Source organism: Procambarus clarkii, chromosome 1 (genome assembly GCF_040958095.1).
Source record: "Procambarus clarkii isolate CNS0578487 chromosome 1, FALCON_Pclarkii_2.0, whole genome shotgun sequence".
NCBI lineage: Eukaryota > Metazoa > Arthropoda > Malacostraca > Decapoda > Cambaridae > Procambarus > Procambarus clarkii.
Genome location: NC_091150.1, coordinates 35,125,513 through 35,145,884, shown reverse-complemented (window position 1 = coordinate 35,145,884; position 20,372 = coordinate 35,125,513). Strand labels below are relative to the sequence as shown.

At 38.7% G+C, this 20,372-nt stretch overlaps 1 protein-coding gene across 9 annotated transcripts in view; it reads left to right on the top strand.

Moving 5' to 3' along the window:
* LOC123766451 (sodium/hydrogen exchanger 9B2) overlaps nucleotides 1–20,372 on the top strand; it is a 97,324-nt gene that overhangs the window by 23,857 nt on the left and 53,095 nt on the right. For 3 of the 9 annotated variants that reach the window (XM_069330158.1, XM_069330110.1, XM_069330046.1), the window contains exons 2-6: nucleotides 4,645–4,843; nucleotides 7,772–7,897; nucleotides 9,006–9,158; nucleotides 15,469–15,588; nucleotides 18,393–18,607. In XM_069330158.1, coding sequence (XP_069186259.1) covers nucleotides 4,711–4,843; nucleotides 7,772–7,897; nucleotides 9,006–9,158; nucleotides 15,469–15,588; nucleotides 18,393–18,607 — 747 coding nt within the window. In that variant the 5' untranslated portion in view covers nucleotides 4,645–4,710. Of the gene's footprint in view, nucleotides 1–1,244; nucleotides 1,431–4,644; nucleotides 4,844–7,771; nucleotides 7,898–9,005; nucleotides 9,159–11,106; nucleotides 11,144–15,468; nucleotides 15,589–18,392; nucleotides 18,608–20,372 lie in introns of those variants that run through there. The other 6 variants (XM_069329983.1, XM_069330313.1, XM_069329927.1 and 3 more) reach the window with 5 other exon arrangements.

Here is a 20,372-nt window from a genome sequence, read left to right as displayed (position 1 = left end):
GGCGCACCAGAGACTTATACAATTGAATGACTACCTTCTTTTCCTTAAGGTAAAGGTATTCTTGAGTATTCCTAGAGCTTAGTTTTTTTCCGTCTGCTTCCACTTGTTGCGCAACTTTCAGTGAATGATCAATCTGCTGCAAGGTAATGCTGTTATTTTGGTAGTTGTGACAAGGATTTGTTCAAAGGATTGTTATGCCCCACATGCAAGGTCTCGCTCTCTGGTGTTCTGTGTATCTCTGTAGTCCATCCATCACTTTGTATTTACTTGCCTAGCTTCCTTACATGCCTGATTAAATCGTGGGATAATTTTAGTTTTAGTTTTCCCCTTTTGTGCTGAGATAAATTTGTCTACTGTCTCCTGACACTTTTGGGTGTACGATGTTAATTAATTCGGAGAAGTGTCTGTACACAAGCTCGTACCAGAGAAATTGTTCTCCTTCCACTTGTGATAGGGGTCCCAGTAGTACAATTGGGTTCGTTCTTGACGCACAATCAAGAATTCCGGGTTCGAATCCCGGGTAGGACAGAAATGGTTGGGCACATTTCCTTTCACCTATAGTGTTCACCTAGCAGTAAGTATTTACTCAGGAGTTTGTCAGCTTTTTGTGGGGCTGCATCCTGGGCGGGGTCAGTAATTCGGCCTTGTGGGGGAAGGGAGGGGGGAAACCTCGATAAAAGCCAAACGTGTATGAATACACCCTGGCTTCCTGTCCCCCCCCCCCCCCCCGATACAATGAATTATGTCAGTCACCAAATCTATTGTCTCTTCCTCTGCAGTTGCTGTGTGTACTTTGTAGCATATTCCCACTGTCAATTTGCTAATATTTTAAGCAAGTAAATTGAACCATACAGATTCTTAGGATCTATTATATCATTATCATTATTTTATGGTTCAATGTTCATTGTTGAACCAGCATCACTGGTTCAACAAGCAGCAATGCTCATTTTCTCATTGCTGGCCTCATTCAAGTCCTCTTTTATATATTGTATATCATCACACCGCCAGCTCTTGCCGCTTCTGAAGAGTGGATGGTATCCTGCAAGATGGAATCCCTTCAATTATGTCTTCTTGTTTCAAGTTTTCCTGCTGATCCCAAGATTTCCTTCTTCGATTCCTCTCTTTTACTGAAATTCATGTCCCCACGTAAATCCATTTTTCATCGACTGTTAAAAAATATAAAAGTAACGTTATGGAATAAACTAATTGGAATAAAGAATTTTTGTAAAGTGAAAATGTAATCTTGGTACCAGTGGCCGTCCGACCCGGCAGGGGCCAGAGAATGCTAAACAACATTCCCTATCGATCACGTCTAGTCATTTATCGCGTTCTCTCTCTTATGTCTTTGTGCAGTATTAACCTCTACGGTCAGGGATATGGTGTGTGAACCACAGGTGAACAGGTACTGACGTCTCGAGGATGTTCAGTGGGTAATTAGCCTTGTTTACGGTGCTGGTTGGACCGGTACCCCCGTGTCTCTGGGTGCCTGTGTTTACCTCGCTTGTAGACTACTTGTTAAACTAAGTGCTGTAACCTTTATTTGTAGTGTTGTATGACTTGTAGTGCTGTACCCGTTTTATTTTTATATTGCTTGTAGTGCTATAGTGTACTTGTTTGCTATACAGCTTGTTTTATACTGTTTTTAGTATTATTTTTTTATTTATTTTTATTTAGTTATTTTTATTTTTAGTGTCTGCCTGAGACGCTTTGCATAATAGTGGCTTTAGGCATTGTATGTACTAGCTCTATTTATAAATCTATCACTTTTTGTATAACCTCTTGTATGTATGTACTTTACCTGAATAAACATTTATTTATTATTTATTATATTGCTTGGGAATGCTTCTCAAAAATTAAATTTTTTACTATTAAATCTCAAGATTCTTTCGCTAACTTATCAGCTCTATCATGCATTCGGAGGCCAACATGAGATGAGCCCAGTATGTGCCTCTGTAACCCTTTCCACTACCGCCCACAAGATGGGTATGGGGTGCATAATAAATGAACTAAACTAAAAAAAAAAAAAAAAAAATCTCAAGGTCGTCAGATTCATTGGGAGTCATAGTTGGCTCTTGTCTCAGTACGCTATGCATACTACAGTAGTTGCATTCCAAAATTGTACCATTTAATTGCTAAAATATATGTACTTTTACAATACATTGTACCTGCTAGTTTATATTTTAAATAAATTAATTTTATGAATAATACTATATATATTTGTTTATCCAACATTTTTGGTTTGTAGGAAATTTGAGTTACTCTAGAATATGTGCAGAAGCACTTCCTGAGGAATGATTATTATTAATTCTGTCTCAAAGCAACCCATGAAGCTTCAAGTATGTTGTTGAGTGTTCATTCTTTGCATACTTCTGTCGGTGTCAGAAGACATTTACAAAATAAAATGCACAGAAAAATTATTCGATGTGACTGAGTCTTGAATTCAAATTCAGAACTCTTGATTTATTAAGTGTTGTGGCCGGATTCCATTGTGTTGGCTGACAAGTGTTGGATGTGGGTGCAAAAATAATGGTTAAAATTGAACTTAAAAGTTATTCACACACAAATGTTATACTGGTAACATTTAATAGTACAGTATATACATTGAGAATAGTCAGATGCTCAGTAGTCTTAATGAGGGCATCACGCCATAATATTTAGTAAGAATACTACAGTTGAGTACGTCTACATGCTGTATATCTTATCCACTTATCAGTAGTCAGGTGGGTGGCTCATGGTAATTACCCCTGCACAATGCCTGTCTACATACACATTCACTCCTTTATATGTTGTGTGTGAAGCATTCCCACTGTTTTGGTCTTTACCTGTGTTTTTTTTATTTGCTTAATATTAGTACATATTGGTATACTGTATTTATGTATAATAAAATATAAATTATGATAATAAAAATGATAAATTAATAATAATAATTATAAATAATAATAAATAATTCTTGTATAAGGTCAATGTGTGAACATGGCCCCCATCCCTCATTATGGACTTGTATTTCTAACTAAATATTTTTGGTGCTCCAAACTGCAATAAAGTTAATAATAATTTATACTATTTTACACTTTAAAATGTACATTAATATATAAGAGCAACTTTGGGTAATGGGCATTCTGCCACTTATAAGCAAAAACACTCAAGCCTTGGATTAAACTGTAGCATTGGATAAAACAATACAAAGAAATGTCAGAACATGTAAAATATATTGTATTACATACTGAAATATGAACTCTGTCTAAAAATGAATATCAATTCATTTGGGAAGTTTTGTTTATTATGTTAATGTGTATGCTTGAAAAAACTGTAAGAAATGTATTTTAGGATCTTCAAATGTAGGATATTATATTTTATTTATTTTATTATTTTTCTACAGTATTTAGATGTAGGAACTTCTAAATATGGAGAAAAGAGAGAACCTAGGTATGAACCCAGAAAAGCCTTGAGATTTGGGTGCCTGCAGTCTCTCTCTTTTCCTTTAAGGGCTTTGTACCCTATTTTGTTGATATTTGCTCATCTTGTGCTCCCTGCCTTGATAGGCGGCAAGTCTCTCACCTTTACCTGGCATTAGCTTCTCGGACTTGAATCAGCCAGTGCATAAGTTCAGGAAAACTACTGAGGTGATGCCCAGAAAAGAGCATTTCATTTTACCTGTACTCTGTGCTTTATTTTTGGTCTTGACTTATCTGTTCTCTAGTTTAATTATTAAAGCAGTTGCAGTCAGAGAGTGTGGCTCCCTCAGCTTTTTTCTATGCCTTTGATGTCTGTGTAGACTATTTCAAACAGTTTGAACAAGTTATTCATTCTGCTTCTGTGGGTTGTCAAGCTATTTGCCAAGCCTGCTGGCAAGCAGTTTTGGGTACTTCCAGTAGTAGCCCGCTTGGCTGCTTTCCTTACTATTCGTTTCTTCAGTCTGTCTCCTCTTTCCAGAGGAGGAGGTGGCATTTGTTTTAGCTTCAACTGGTGCATTCTTTCAGCTGTTAGACCAGGTTCTCAAGCTAAAGTTGGGAATTGCTGCAACTTCTCAGGGGTGGCACTAGTTTTACTTGTCTCTTTACACTTTACTTGTATGTGTCATTCAGGTGAGATTGAATTGTTATCATCACCCTTTTGTCTTTTGCACAATGGCATAGGGGGCTGGTGTCCAAGGATGGTGATTAATGAGCCTCCTCCTGCTAGGCCTTTTGTTATACCTGTAAGCCAAAATAAGGGTGTGGTGGGGGATGTCTAAGCATCTTTTGGCGGGCTTGTACTTAAGATGCCTGGGCTTTGTTCTTGGTCATACAATGTCTTCACTGAATTTGGTCCTCCCTTCTTTGTTGGGTGTCGTACACTCCATCTTGGCCATCTACTCCACTTCTCTGTGGTGATTAGCATTCATAGATACTCATACTTTGCTTTAATTAATTTAAGGAGTTGAGTGAGAGGTTATTGTACATGTAATGATGATCTTGCACAATATGACTTGTAAATGGATTTCTATAGCTCTTTTGCACTAATATTGTACATTATATTTGCAGCATGTACCTAGTATCAGGGGCTATCTAGATTTTGTATATCATATGTCATTGTGACATTATTTCATAATTACCACTCTTAATCCTAAGAATCTAAACTAAATTCTCACTGGTGTATTTCCAGATGACTGTGATGTAATAAAGTTCCAAATGAGCTGGAGCTATAGCAAGTAATAATACTATATAGAAGATGGCAGGAATTTCTGACACGAAGGACCCACTGTTTACCCATGACACATCAGATGACCATCGTGCCAAAGATAACCATGCGCTGCAGCTGGTAGATTGTCACGATGACAGTCATCAGTCTTCAGTCATCTCAAGTTAGTCAAACCTTTTTTATTCAGTGAATGTATATTACATATTTTGGCCTTCTTGCATTAGTTGATGACTTTATTCAAATGATTGTTATTATCTAGTGGCTTTAAAAAATATATTTTTTTTATGTAACAACTATTCAACTACTGTACCTTGTTCTTCTGTATATTTTTTAAATAAAGATAAATTATTGTTAGTATTAAGAGTTAATGTTAGTTCTTTGTTTCTAAAAAATGCTTAGACTAAGTAATTACCTTTCTAAGGGTTGAGCTAAATATTTGACCTAGAATGATGTTTAATGTCATTCAAATATTACTTAACCCTTAAACGGTGCAAAACGTACATACAGTATATGATTGGACATAACATCAGTTTCTCAAACTTGCACAAACACTTAAAAAAAAATTTGTACATAATCAACTAGGCAAATTCTCCAAGTTTGTCTAAAAGATCACCAACGTAACTTGAAAACAATAAAATAAAAAATAATTAAAAAATTTAATATTGAAAACTTCAGATTTTCAAATCAGATTAAAAATATAAAAGATCACCAATTGTTCATTTGGTGTTACTATGCTCTCAGAATAGCATGTGATCTACATATGATCATATCAAATTAGAATATAGGTTTTCATTATAGTTTACTGTAAAAAAAATCGTCTATGGCATTTGAAATATGCGGCAAATTTAGACAAAAAAAATTATAACTCCAAATGTTTATGGTTTATGAAAAATCCATTTTATAGGGACTGTAGAAAGACAGCTGTGCACACTATATGTAAAAATGGTGAGAATCGGTCAGAAACTGGATTTTTTTTATCTGCCTCAAAGTTGAAATTCTAGTTATAGATATAATTGAAGTTGAAGTTATTGACAGTTATTATGTCCCCGAGGACCGGGCCGCGGGGACACTAAAGCCCCGAAATCGTCTCAAGATAACCTCAAGATAGAGATCTTGAGTTACTTTACAATTTATTTAAATATTTTAGTTTTGTTTTATTTGTTTTATAAAACTGTAATATCAATATAGCTATACATTAAGTAGTAATTGTAATTAAGAAGCAATAAAATGCTTATCTTCAAAACTAAGATGGTTATGGTAGGTCGTGGTTTTCTATTCAGTTTTTCAGGTAAACTCAAATATTCACAATATATTTGACAGTACGATTTAATACTAAGTGTAAATAAGTACAATTCCTGACTGTCATACATAGTACATAATTGCACTTATAGGGCTGTTACATTTACCTCCCCGTTTTTGGAGGGCGGGCTGCACAGGCACACTTTAACCCATGGAGCACGATATGTTAAAAACTTTAACATCCTGGAGTCTGCCCAAACCCACTAGGAATTTGGAGGCACCAAGCTGGCACCCAATCCAAGTTTTACAGTCAGTATACACACTGGTCTAGGTAATGAAGCTCTCCATCAAGCACTCCCATCAAATACACAATGTAATCACAATAATGTGATATATCCATGAGAACATCTTTGAAGCAGGATTGGGTTGGTCACCAGCTTGGTGCCTCCGAGCTGGGTTTGGGGCAAACTCCAGGTTGTGTAACTTTTAGCATATCATGGTCAATGGGTAAAGGGGTGCATCTGGATGACCCAAAATGCTGGTTTGATCATCCCCTCCTGCCCCAAATATTGTTTGAAAAAATCCTTGCATAGCCTTGCAATTGTGCATACTGTATGGGGTATGTAATACCCCCATAAGATGTTAGCTTATGGGGTATTGCACACTTCATGAGTACAGGTCCCTGGAGAATGGCACTATTTGTTGTACTGAATAATGTAATCACAATTGAACAAATAACAGTGATTGGTTTTTATCCTGAATTTACCTGAGGGCCATAATCTCGATAGCGGTCTGATCGAGGCTGCTAATGTTGAGTTTGAAATAGGGAAGGTCCTTTGACAAGAAGCCAAAGGCTTGTCAAAAGACACCACATTTGCCCTGATGATTTTATTCAGCTGGATTTTAAGTTGTAGCAATATTTTGACATTTATGGCTTTGGTAGGTAGATGGTTCCATGGTTTTATAACTCTATGGTTGAAAAAGCATCTTCTGTTTTCAGTCCTACATTGTGTCTTGTTAATTTTAAAGCTGTTACTCTTTATATGTGTTACATCTCCCCTCTTAAAGAAGTTTTAAAAGTTTTGATGAGATCAGTCCTGTCGTGTCTAGTGGGCCACTTTCTAATGGTCCTGTTACTAAATAATAGTATGCAACAACACCCAAATCTTTATCCAACATGTTTATAGCCTTTTGATGAAAATAAAGGCTTATTAGAAATTCTTATTTATCATATTTGCTGGCCTGTAGTAACCTTCAAAATATTAGTTCATCTCTGAATTTAAGGTAAATATTTATGAAACAAAGAACAGTATTGTGTATTGAAAGTAAACGAAGATACTAACAGTTGAAAGCTACACTACCAGTATCCTTATATTTAATCAGCCTGCTGAGGCAACCAAGTCAGTCTATAAAATGACTGGCACAAAATGCCCTTACCTGCAATTGAATCCCCTTCCTTCTGAAAAATTGTCCTTCCCTGCTACAAAACACCCTTTCTGCAACAAAACACCTTTCCCAGCGACAAAACACCCCTTCCCTGCAACAAAACACCCTTCCCTGTGACAAAATGCCCTTTTTCTGCCACAAAATGGCCTTTTCTCTCTCAAAATACTTTTTACTTTCTGCAATCATTATATATATACAGTATATATATTTTTCTCCTGCACACACACAAATTGAATGCGTTCTTTTAATCACATTCAGTGTTTTCTATTATCAAGATTGATTTTGATTGAAGTCTTTGTAATTATCTTGTTTACCAACATCTACAAATTTTACTTTTATAATATGCATATATTTGTAGTAACCATAAATTACTGTATCTGCACATTCAGAGCAAAAATCTTTCTAGTCCCAGGTGCTGTTGAGACTGCACTGACCCACACACCTGAGCCACAAGTGCCAGATGTTCCTCCGTCCTCTCTTGTGCTGAGTTCTGCAGAGGAGACTAACGTACAAACAAATATTATTGAAAAAGGTTGGATATTTTGTGTAAAATGGTATTTATTATTCTACCAACTGCAAATGTGCATATAATCATTGCATATTCTGTTTTTATAAATAGGGGATAACCTATGGTTTTATGCTTCTTGTATTCTGCCACTCTCAGATTAATTTAGAATTAATGTTGTTGTTGTTGACAGGAAGCCTGTCTACTTATATACTCTAAGCTTGTATTGAGGTCCCCCTAAGATCAAATTACTAACCTTCCCCTAGATACAACCCCACAACAGTTGTTTAACTCCTGGGTACTTATTTGTTGCTAGGTGGTCAGAGGCATTTGGTGACAAGAAATGTGCCAAACCATTTCTATCCCGCTCGGGAGTCGCACCCAGAATCCCTGATTGTGAGTCGAGAATGAAGCTAACTGCATTATAAGATTGACTGAGAAATCATAGAATTATTAGACACTTCGGATGAATTTCTTTAGCAAAGATAAAAAAATGGGTTAGGGCATCCTTTCAGGACCATTTTAAAGGGCTTTGAAGTGACTTTATTCCAAATCAATCCAGTCAGTAATAATTACCATCCAGTTTTTCAAAAATGGCTGTTTACATGAACAAATCTTTCAGAGCCTGACTCATGTTATGTCCCATGACAGCCAGTAGTTGGCATTTATTATACCAACATGCAATCATAACACACACCAATTTCTAACCCATACAACCAACAGGTGAAAGCATCATTGAAACTCAAGCTATCTCCACCAATCCTAACCTAAAGTGCCCTGACTGTTAGGATCCTGTCCGCAGGGACCTTCAGTGATCTTGCTTAGGGAAACATGAAAGTGAAATAGCTCAGAAGAGGCATTTTATGATTAGTGTTTTTCCTGCTCCATCTGATAAATACAAAATGCTAAAGTTTGTAATATTAATTTGAATTAAATTTATCATATAGTAATTCAATTATTATTATTTCACAGTGTAGTTACATTATTTGTAGCACAACGATTGTCATTCTAATTTATGATTGATGAAGGTGGAGGGAAGTCCTTGATAATCATTAAATTATATAACTGACTACTATATACAGTATATCGAATTAAATTTTGTCTCACAGACTTACACACAGTTTGTTATAAACAGGGGAAGCAACAGATGCTAAGTCTGGGCCTATCAGTGTTGGAGATGGGGATATTGCAGCCACTAGCAACTGTGTTACTGGGGGTCCTCGCATGTGCCACAGTCGAGGCACCAGCCAAGTTTCCTCCTGTGAACCATCTGTTGCGCGCATATCATGTACGTAATCTCTTAAGTTCAGCTGTGTTGAAATTCCTAGAGTTTGATTTGTTTATTTAAATTATTTAAAGTTAAGCAGACTGTATATTTAAGGGACTGTATGTTTAATTAATATTCATTTGGAAACTTCCTATGCACACAACAAAAATGGTGTGTTAGTGCACTAATGCTGAATCAACCTGTTAAAATATTCATTTTTTTATAACCTCAACAATAACTAATCAATAATAGCCATAGGGTTAGTGATCTAACTACGTAAGTTAAATGGAAACAGGAATCTTAGCTGTAAAGTTGATTTAGGTAAAGGAACATCAGACGACGCTCTCGTGAATTGGGTATATCGTCGTCTCGTGGGAGGTAGCCTCACGTCCACGTGAAACCAGTAAATCTGAGACGGCTGGACCCAGTCGTTGAGCACCACTCTGTGGAATTAATACACTGTAGCTCATGCAGCACTAACATTTCCCTGATAAATTTTCATTAAATAACTAACCCTGTAGTTTGACCTACACTCACTTTGGTATTTTAGATCTCCTACTGCATAACTGGTTGGTTAATCTCTTATCTAGGTTATGTGGCCACCTTTACCTAATATCGAGTTATATACCGACCGGATACACTCTGTAGTGATGTGTGGAGCTAGCAACAAAGTCTGGGAGGTCTAATGCAACGGATGCTCCCAATATTCGACAATGATAACGGCTGGCTCTGGTGGGATCAGATGGAGAATGTATGGAAATGTGTGTTCTCGTGAGGGGATCTCTTGCGACTCTGCTGGCTTCTCTTTCCTTCCTTACTTTGAGCTCCGCGGTGTGTGCCAGTAAATAATTCACTCTGTTTACTATAAGTTATTCAAGGACTGGATTAAGTTAACGTCAATTTTCACACTAATAATTTACTATAAAATCCAGAGAATAATTTCTTTTGTTCTTACCACTGGATCACAAAGTTTGTTTATTTACGAAACGTGACTTTATTTCTAACTATTATTTCAGGGAGGCAACCATTTACTGGGGGATGGAAATGCGCCCTTATTCTTGGTAATTCTAATCTATTCCTAATTTAAATAGCAAATATTAATGGAATCAACATGCAGCTTCAGTTTAATGAAGGTTAAATAAGATTCGTCAACACCTGTTGCCGGCTGGCTGACGCAACCGTCCGCCATCAACAGGAGGAGACTTTTGGCTTTTCCCTGGATTCGAATATTATCAGTAATTTTAATTTCTTAACACAACGTATTGCTTGCTATGCTAGGAATTGGTGAAACAATATTGGCATAACGCATTCTAACGTATAATGCTAGGGGGTTAGTAACAGTATCTTGGCATAACGTATTTATTGTATAATGCTGGGGTTAGTAGCATTAATATCTAGGCATAACATATTTATCATATAATGCCGGTATTTAATACTTGGGGTGTCGGAAATTTCATTAATTTCATCACATTAATTACATGCAGGTAATTAATGTGGTTTAGTAATGAGATGGTTCAAAAGATGAGAGATACAGTATCACTGATAAGATAAAAATGCTGCCATTCCTTGGTATAAGGAATGCCAGTACTGTTCTTGGTAGTAGCTGACAGAATGTGAACAGGTTTGGTGCCAGGGATTAAGCAGTGCTGTGAGAGAGATAACAATACAGTATCATTCACTGATTTAGTGCAGTCATTTGTTGTCTTTGGTCATTGACTCGGTTAAGTAGTATTTAATTGTTGCAAGAACTGGCCTATACAAGATAAAATTAGGTTGATTATTAATCTGCATTTTCTAATGCCCAATAATTTATAAATTTCTAATTATTTACCTGTGAGAAATCCCAATCAGTATTATTATTATTATTACTTGATATTTACCGTTTATAAACAAGTAGTGTGCACGGCTTTCCTTATCATTTTATCAGTAGCAGTGCATCTTAATATCTCTCGGGTTAGAAATGAATCAGTTTTAAGGTTATCTGATGATCACCATAAGGATTGTGTGTACGTACCATATAGTTTATAAAAACATAAATAAACAAGCCAAAAGTCTTTTGTCTATTACAAATAATTTTACAAATCCTCCCATTTAATTTCAACCATCAACTTGGAATTCTGGTCACAAATTGAACTGTGGGGGACACAGGGACTCCTGGAACCATAATAATAATATTTTAATAATAATAATAATAATCTATATAAATACTGTAATGGAAATGTTCATTTGTGCATAACCGCTAATCTCCGAAAGTTCTTCAACGATTGCTTTGAAATTTTCACACAACGTTCCATTCACATCCGAGCAGGTTTTTATATACATACTATATAGATGTCATGTCTGGAATGGTAAAAATGTGCTTTTTCTGAAAAACTGTGTTTTTCTTGTTTTTCATGCGAGGGAAATCTTCGAAACCTCTTTACCGATTGCTTTGAAATTTTGACACATTGCTGCATTCGAATAGGCGCGTCTTTTTATATATCTACTATATACATGCCTCACCTGTGACAGGAAAAAACATCCTTTTTTTTTAAAAACAACGCCATCTGTTGGACATAAGAGCAACACACGCTGTAATCTCCAAAAGTTCTTCACCGATTGCTTTGAATTTTTGACACAACGTTGCATTCGAATAGGCGTGTCTTTTTATATATTGTATGCAGGCGATGAGTCACAATAACGTGGCTGAAGTATGTTGACCAGACCACACACTAAAAGTTAAAGGGACGACGACGTTTCGGTCCGTCCTGGACCATTCTCAAGTCGATTTATATATTGTACTTACTATATAGATGCCACCCCGTAAAAACATGCGTTTTTGAAAAACAGCGCCATCTGTTCCACATAATAGCAAATATTATATAAACAAATAGCCTTGTAGACCTCCTATCCTTTAGCATAACTTCACACAATAAACATGAAGCATTAATTACAATTATTAAATCTTAAGTTGAATATACCATCAACATAAAGAATAATATACAAATGAGGTGAAGAGTGAAACATTCTGGTTTTGTACCTCCTTACTTCCTTCTGAAGACTCCTGGGCAGCAAGGCAGAGTGGCAGGATGTGGTAACATTCATTACCGCTGGTGGTCCTGACTAAACTACCAGCCACCAGATGACTTACTCCCAACACTGGTGTCTTTGTGAGGCCAGGGCCATGTAGCTTGTAACATCCTGCTATTTTCTTTGCCTTAAATGCAGGATTTTGACATTGGGCTCTCTGCTGTAGATTCTTTTGAGCACAAATGTCTCCCCTCTGCTTTCCTGTCTTCTCAGATGGTCATTGTTGGTGCTTTTGTTTGGTAATTTGGTGTGGATTTGTTTTTCATCTGTTACTGTTTTGTTGGTGCCTGGTAGTGTTTTTGTCAGATTCCAGGTAGTTTGTTTTCTTTCATCTAGGTATCAACAAACATTTGTGGCTGTCTTTCAGGTAGGGTGGTTGGACCTTTAGGGCACCATTGCTAATGTACTCTGCAGCCCCTTTTGGCTTCACTCTGCTTCTCAGGTAAGCCTTCCATTCTGAATTTCATTCTTTGGTCGCATTGACCTACAGGATTTTTATCCAAGGAAATGAGATTTTGAGTGTAGATGAAAAGCTCCCTACTGGATAAGCCACTTGGTTGCTTACATGCTTTCCTCTTTCTTTTGACTTATCCTGTGCTTCTACAGGTAAATCTGAGATGAAAGTGAGGTGGTATTCCATAGCTCATCTGTTGTCAATGTTTCACTTCTCATCTAGCTTTTCATGGGTTTTCACACAATGTTCCTGATGTCTTGGTGCAGGGTTTTTTTCCAGGTGTCAGTTGCTTTGCGCTGGCTTCAAGGTTTTTCTGACATTTGTCTTTGCAGCTCCGAGCTTGGTTGCTTTGCCTTGGCCCCAGGAAAGAGGTGGCTTTCTTAACTACAGTAATTGCATGCCTTTTTGCTACTCCTGCATCACAGATTTGCATTTCAGTTGGATGTTTGGTGCCTGGTTTGTGTTTTTTCTCCTCAGTCATCTTTGATGTTTTGCATGCCTCATTGTGGCACCAGTACCTTTTTGCCTGTGGATTTTAGGTGTTTTCCCAGCTTCTCTGGGCTCCTTGACTTGATCTACGCTAGTACGTATTTACCCTCGGCCTTTCTGTGTTATGTGGGCATTTTGAGTTGGACTGCATTTGTAGTGTGCCCATTGCTCTGTGGGAACTGCATCCTTTTCATTCCCGGCATGGTGCTCCAAATTGGTAGGGCTTTGGTTCTAGGACTTGGTCCCATTTAGGTCCAGGCCATGGTTTCCAATCCTCGGGTCCATTGTTCAGTTTTTAGGGTTCTGGGTCTTTGGTTTCCAGTACATACAACCAATTATTTTCCACCATGGATTCCTGGTGCCTTTTCTGGGATTTTATTTGCAACTAAACTGTTTCCAGTTTGTCAGCTGGAAACAGATGGGATGGGGCTCTGCCTATCCAGGGGTGGTGTTTTCTTTTCTGGACAAATTTTAATCAGTTATGGAATATTGGCTTGGCCCCAGTCTTGGGTCAGTTTGTTTTCCTCTGGAGAATGGCTTGGTATGACCAGCTGGGGGTCCATTTTTACCCTCATGCATTTGCTGCTTTGTTAGCTTTCTTTGTTCTGTCCATGGCTCTAATCAGGGCTTTGGCATCCTTGTGGATGCCAAAGTATCCTTGATGCAGTATCCTTGATGGATACTGGGGGAGCTATAGAGAGGGTCCTCCTAGAAATGAAGCATTGAATGAAATGAAACACTTTTCTGGTGGGCTCAGAGTAGCTCCCTATTCAGAGCTCACCAGTTCTGATGCCTTCTTAACTGTGGGGTGTTGGATCTTCTGCATGGGCAGCTCATGAGCGAGGTGGCAGGTTAGCAGGGATCCTGGGCATCTTGGCAACCATCTGGTGGCAGCTGTGTGCATTAGTTAGGTTATTTACCGTGCAGTAATGATCGTTTTCTTTCTTTACCTTCGATTTACAGATTTATTTGAAGTAGCCTCGTGGGTTGTCATGCCCATCTTTTCTGCTGGGTTTTCCTCACCTGGTGCAATATCCTGAGACTTGATACTACCAGTGCTTAAGTTAGCTACTTAGAACCCACCAAAAAGGGTATTTCTTTACATTCAATGTTTATAAAATTTTAATTTCAATCTATTTGATGGATATCTTATACAGTATGAGAAACCTGACCGTAAAGGATTACTGTAGACTAAGTATGCTCCAGTAACCTGTCCTCTTACAAATTACATTTGAACTTGGTCATTTGCCCGTATGGCCAAAAATGGAAGAAATTTGAGAATAAAAAATAATTGAAAATAAATTTTGAATTTTTTTTTCCAAAACAGCAAGTTAAGGGTCCTCTGGTAGGTTAGGAGGGCAGGAAGTTCTCCTAAGGGTTCAAATGGCATGAAAACCATTAATTGACAGTTTCCTCTGCTAACCTAATCGAGTAAGCCAGAGGATTCAAACCAGAAAATGGGACAGTACATCACTTTCGTGAACCGATTTTATTTCAAATTGTGTCCACTTTTGGCCATATTGGCAAACAAGCAAAAAGCGACGTAATTTTAAGAGGAAGGGTTGGCTCTAGACCCCTCATCCCAGTATTTCCTGCACCCCTATCCCTAAACATTATTTTTCCATGACCCTCAAATGGTTTAAATTAACTAGGTTCATCAGTTTTTCTCATGCCTGAAACTCTTACCTCAAATTTTGTTATGAAATATCTTTGGAACCCATTCCAATAAATAATTAAAGAGATATGGACTTGTAAGCATTTTCTAAGTTATACTTCTGGCACCACTGATTAAAATGTATTGAAACTTGCCACTTCTAAAATAAAAACAAGCCATATAATTTTCTCCAAAATGGGCTTATTAACTTTCTCAAAGCCTGAAAGAAACTGTTTCTTTCAGTAGTGATTTTCTAAGATATTTGTGTATTAACCCTGTAAAAACACTTCACTTTTAATGGAGCTATGGACCAATGTTCAGTTCTGATTGAGTAAAACTCCTCACTCTCAGAATGGAAATCAGTTACATGATCTTTATCAAACCTAACCCATTGATCTTCCCACATTCATGACTTTACTGGCTCTTCCACTGACCTACACTAAATGAGAGAGTGCGTAAGAAAATCATGAATCGGAAACAAACATGATATGGAAATTACTTAATAGTCAGGATTCGCGACAGGAAATCTAGTGGGGGGATTTGGTCTGTTGGCCAGAGGGACCAGTTATATATTGATTTAGATTTTGGAAGGTGCACTTTATACTGTAATAAAGTAATCTAAGAGATTTCCTATAAGAATTATTTACGTGTTGTCTAAATTTTAGGTCGGGACGTGTGTCACAGTCGTGGAGCCAGCACAGATGGATCAATAATGGATACTTATGGATCTCTAGCTACAGACAGCCGCAGAGGCACCTATAGTGATGCTGGAACACTGCCTATTGGTAATATTATTTAAAATGTATTTGCCAAACCTCGTGGTATTTGTCAAGTTGTCTTTGAGGAAGGGTTGTTAACAGGAGACTGCTGACTCCTGTTAGCAGGTTGACAGCTTTCCCATCCCATAGCTCATGGTAAGCCTTACCCCCCCCCCTAGTTTCCTTGGAATATGTCCCACCAATCATTTAACAACCAGGTACCCAATAACTGGTGGGTGAAGAGAGGCATCCAGTTGAGGATTGGCGCCTAGTCAATCCTCCCTGGCCAGGATATGAACCTAGGCCAAATTGCTCATGAAGTGTAGAGTGTGTTACCACTGCACAACCATTGTTCTGTCTCTTAATCTTAATTTGATTGGTAATTCTTAATCAGTGTAATGGATGGATGATCCGTCCGTGCCCTTGCTTCCTTCCCAGGCGGGTGTTATTTGCCCTGCTCCCAGCTCCTAAATGTCTGAGGGTTTCCGGTCCTGGGCAGAATTTAGCTTGGGATGAGGCTCCGGTGGTTTCGGGGGTTGCTCCTTCTGACTCGAGAACAGAGGTTGAGTCCAAATTCCCTGCCGAAGCTTTGGAGTCGGCCCAGAAGACTCCTCTCTTTGAAGCTTTTCCCTTGGACTCTGCCTTTTCTTCAAGGGTGGTGGGGGTGTAAATGGGCTCTGCCCTGGGCTTGGGAGGGGAGAGGGGAGTCTGCTCGAGTGCTTGGGCCCCTTTTGATCGTTCCTGTGCCTTTTAAGCAGGGTTTGTTGTTGTAGGGCCGGGGGTTTTCATATCCTCCGTCCCTATACGATTTTGAATTAGGTGTGGCTACCCACCCCTGGTTCGTTTCCGGGTGCCTTTGGGTTCCTCAGACACTTCTTTCTGGAGATTTCCTTCCTCTCGAATTTCCTTTGCGGAGGCTCGGGAGGCCCTTGGTGCGTACCTCATGCGAGACCTAGTTTACGCTTCGGTAATGGATACGGCTTCTTTTGAGTTTGGTTCTTCTTCCCCATTTTGTTCCGGAGTCTTCCTGACTGGCAGACAGCCCTTAACTTTTCTTTGGGAGTGGGTTTGGCCGGACTCTCACACTTCAGTGGCGAGAGGTTTCTTCGGTGTTGCAGGCCTTTGGGAGGGAGGGGGCTCATTTTAGTTCCTGAGAGAGTGCCTCTTCACCTCTGCATTTTCCCGTGATGTCGGTCTGGAGCAGTTACATGCTCATGTTCCCTTTCTTTCAGCTGCTTTGGTGGCAGATGACCATCGAACTCGGGGTCATTTGACTTCTGTCTTGCGCTTCTTTGATCTTCATGAGCTGTCCCCGGATTGGCTTTCAGGGGGCCTTCGGCTGGTGTTCTGGTTTTGGCTGCCTTGCTGTTTGCCCTGATACTCTGGGAAGCGGTTTCTGTTTTTTGCCTCCCTGTCTCTCTTCATTCCTCTTTCCATGGAGTGGATGGTCGAAGCCAGCTCCATCCTTTGACTTTGTTGGACGTTTGGGCTCCCGGAAGTGGACCTCTTCGTGTCGGCTTGGTCCCGGCGCCTTCCAATTTATAAGGCGGTGTTCACCGACTGCAAGGCGTTCACGGTGGACGCTTTCCAGCAGGACTGGTTGAGGTGGAGGTTCCTGTACCTTCATCCCCTGGTCCAGCTGTTGCTTCAGGTTCTGACACAGCTCAAATCTTTCCAGGGGAGTGGTTCTGGCCCCAAGGTGGCCGGCCCAGCCTTGATTTCAGACGTTGCTTGCATTGTAACCAAACTCAAGGGTTTTCCGTAGCTCCGCCTCTTTCAGCAGGTCGGACCGGTGAGGTACCTTGCTGGTTTGGCTCACTCTTCCATGTTTTGTGTCTGGTTTTTCTGATGCAGGTTTATCGCCATTTGTATGGTGATCAGGTGGCTTCTCTAATGGTGTCCCGTCTGCGGTTGTCTTTTCAGCAACAGTATGCAGTCCTTTGGAGGTCCTACCACCACTTGCCTTCCCTTCATAGAGTTTCGTTGTTGTCAGTTCCGGTTGTTTTGCCTTTTCTTTCTTGGCTTTTTCTTGACCAGCATCTCGTGCTGAATACTTTCGCTTCGTATCATGCAGTGTTGGTGAAGCCGCTTCAGCTTGCTTTCGAGGTGGATGTCACTTCCGCTTCGTTCTGCAAGCGGAACAAGCGGATTTCCGTTCTGCATGAAAACAAAGTGATGTTAAATGAGGTTTATTTGCAAGTTAATCATGTAACTATAACAAGACTTTTTTATAGGTTAAGGTAAAATTCCTCTACCTCCATCTAAATCTAATACATTTATATCTGCATCATTGGTGTAAGACCCAGGCAATAATAGTTTAAATTAACATATGATAAATGCATTGTTCCATAATTGAACTTAAGATAATCAGATTTTAAAGGTTAAATGATCCTTTAGGGAGAGCTTGTAAAGCTACCTCTGGCACCGGTACAGATTGTCATCCTGGTTGGCTACACAATGCTGTCCAATAAATACAACGGTTCATAACTTAGCGAGTGGCTCAATAATCAGCTGAGAAGTGCTTTCCATTAAACTCAAACCAAGTGTTTTTTGTTTGTTTTTTAATCCCGCCTCTCAACAAATATTCCCACTTACGCACACTTGCTGAGGTAGTTACTATTCTTGTCAAACTTTTGTGATAAACCAGATGACTTTCATATCTAAAGGTAGCTGAAATATCTTGGGAAGATTCCACATAAAGTTGCTTTCTTAAAACAGGGGACTCTACAGTGGATTCAGTGATAAGAAGTGTAGATGGTGTTAGGCATAATGTGAAGTGAATACAGTATCTTCTTTATCATTATTTGAAATTTGACTTTATTACCTTTTAGGCTCAACAATAATAGAAGAGAATCCTCAAGGCTGGGACAAGGAATCTGATGAAAAGAAACTTCCTGAGAGTGAGAACTCGCATGCAAAAAATTCACAAAGATTGATCTTGTGTGGTTGTTGCAAGTCTTTCTTGAGAAGTCATCAAGAGCTTCCAGAGCACCCAACAGTGGCAGAAATTATCAAGTATTCCTTCACTTGCCCTCCTCATGGAAAAGTAAGAAAGTTTTATTGTTTGTACTAATACTGTAGCTTTTTGAGTAAGGTAGACTAATGCTAGATGCTGATCTTTTATAGCTGTCTGTAACTGATATATCCTCTCAGAGTTGTAATGTGTTTCAAAGGATGTTATTTAAGGAAGCTGTTAGTATTCCTGTTTCTTTCTAAGCAAATGTGCCTCTGTAGCTTCTCTAGCCTTTTACACTGGACTTTAGAATCAGACACTAACTGCGAGGCCCCGAGTGGCTCTCACCCAACCATGGCAAATATCTTTTCATATAGTCTAGTATAGCATAAAGGGTGCAGGAACCCTAACAGGAGCATCTCTCAATGTGTTAATGAGGTAAACATTCACTGGCAGACCCTTCAGATCATTCAAAATTTTCCGACAAAATCTTAAGGACTGAAAAATTGTCAAAACTCACTATGGATTTACAATAAAACATTCAGATGAACAATAACAACTGAACAACTACTCAGAGTGCCATAAGATGGCAGCATTATAGCACAAATGGTCTAGGAAAGAGAGGTTTAATTAACTCATCGTACACTTAATTTTTTTTTATTTATTTATATATACAAGAATTCTTACATTCTTGTAAAGCCACTAGCACACACAGTGTTTCAGGCAGGTCCTTAATCTTAATTTTCCCTGGAATATGACCTACCAATTGGTTTAACAACCAGGTTCCCTGGTTCACTGCTGGGTGAACAGAGACATGCAGTTAAGGATTGGTGCCAGGTCAATCTTCCCCAGCCAGGATATGAACCCAGGCCAAATCGCTCGTGAAGTGCGGGGTGAGTGTCTTACCACTGTGCCATGGGGACTGCTTAAGGACACACAGATCTTCGCTCAAAGGAAGTCTTGTCCCATAGCAAAGTAGTGCAGTGTGTATTTCTTTATTAAGACAGCTCACCTCTTGTCTCCATTGAATTAGTTCATGCAAAAGCTGTAGAATTAACCAAATTAAGACATGGACCTTTTTTTTTTACTGTACTGATAATGCTCACTGATCTGGATCATATGGGGCCTACCCCTCTTTGAGTTAGCCAGACATCTGGTTAGAAGTGGTCAGAAGCTCCCACATTAGACTTATACTGAGGAAACTATCTGTCTATGAGAGAGAAAATCTGTCTTCTCTCTGTCGATCCATTCAAGGTTGGAAGCCAGACACTTTGGGCTAGCCTCATCCAACTTTGCAGGGAAAAATAGTGTGGGGTATGGGATGGACATAAGCTGATTGGGATCAGCCTAAGCTCAATACTTTAAGAAATAAAAAAACCCATGCAATTTTCATGGGGTCAAGTATGAAATATACGCCGTGTTTTCCACAGTTTTTCAGTGTTTCATAATAATGAGTTACTAATAATAATAATACTGTAAAAATAATAATAATAATAATAATAAACATAATAAAGTTTCGATGAGACCCACAGAGTTGTTTCTGTGTTTCTTATGAATAGTCCTTAGTCAAGAATGTACTTTCTTCAAGAACAGCTAACTTGCACTAGCTTCTTCATTTCTTCATGTTTCTACCTATACCACTTTCACATTGCATAAATGTTATTAACCTAAGTTTTACAAGCAGCCTTTCTATTGCATGTTGCTTTAATACTTTGCAGCTGTCAGTAAAATATAGTCATAGATTGAAGATTTAGCCAAAATAATATCGAAGAGAGAGAGATCTTGCTCGCTTTGTACTCAATGCACACAACATCCCTCGGGATGCCACTTTCACCTATCTTATTTGATTTGTTTTCTT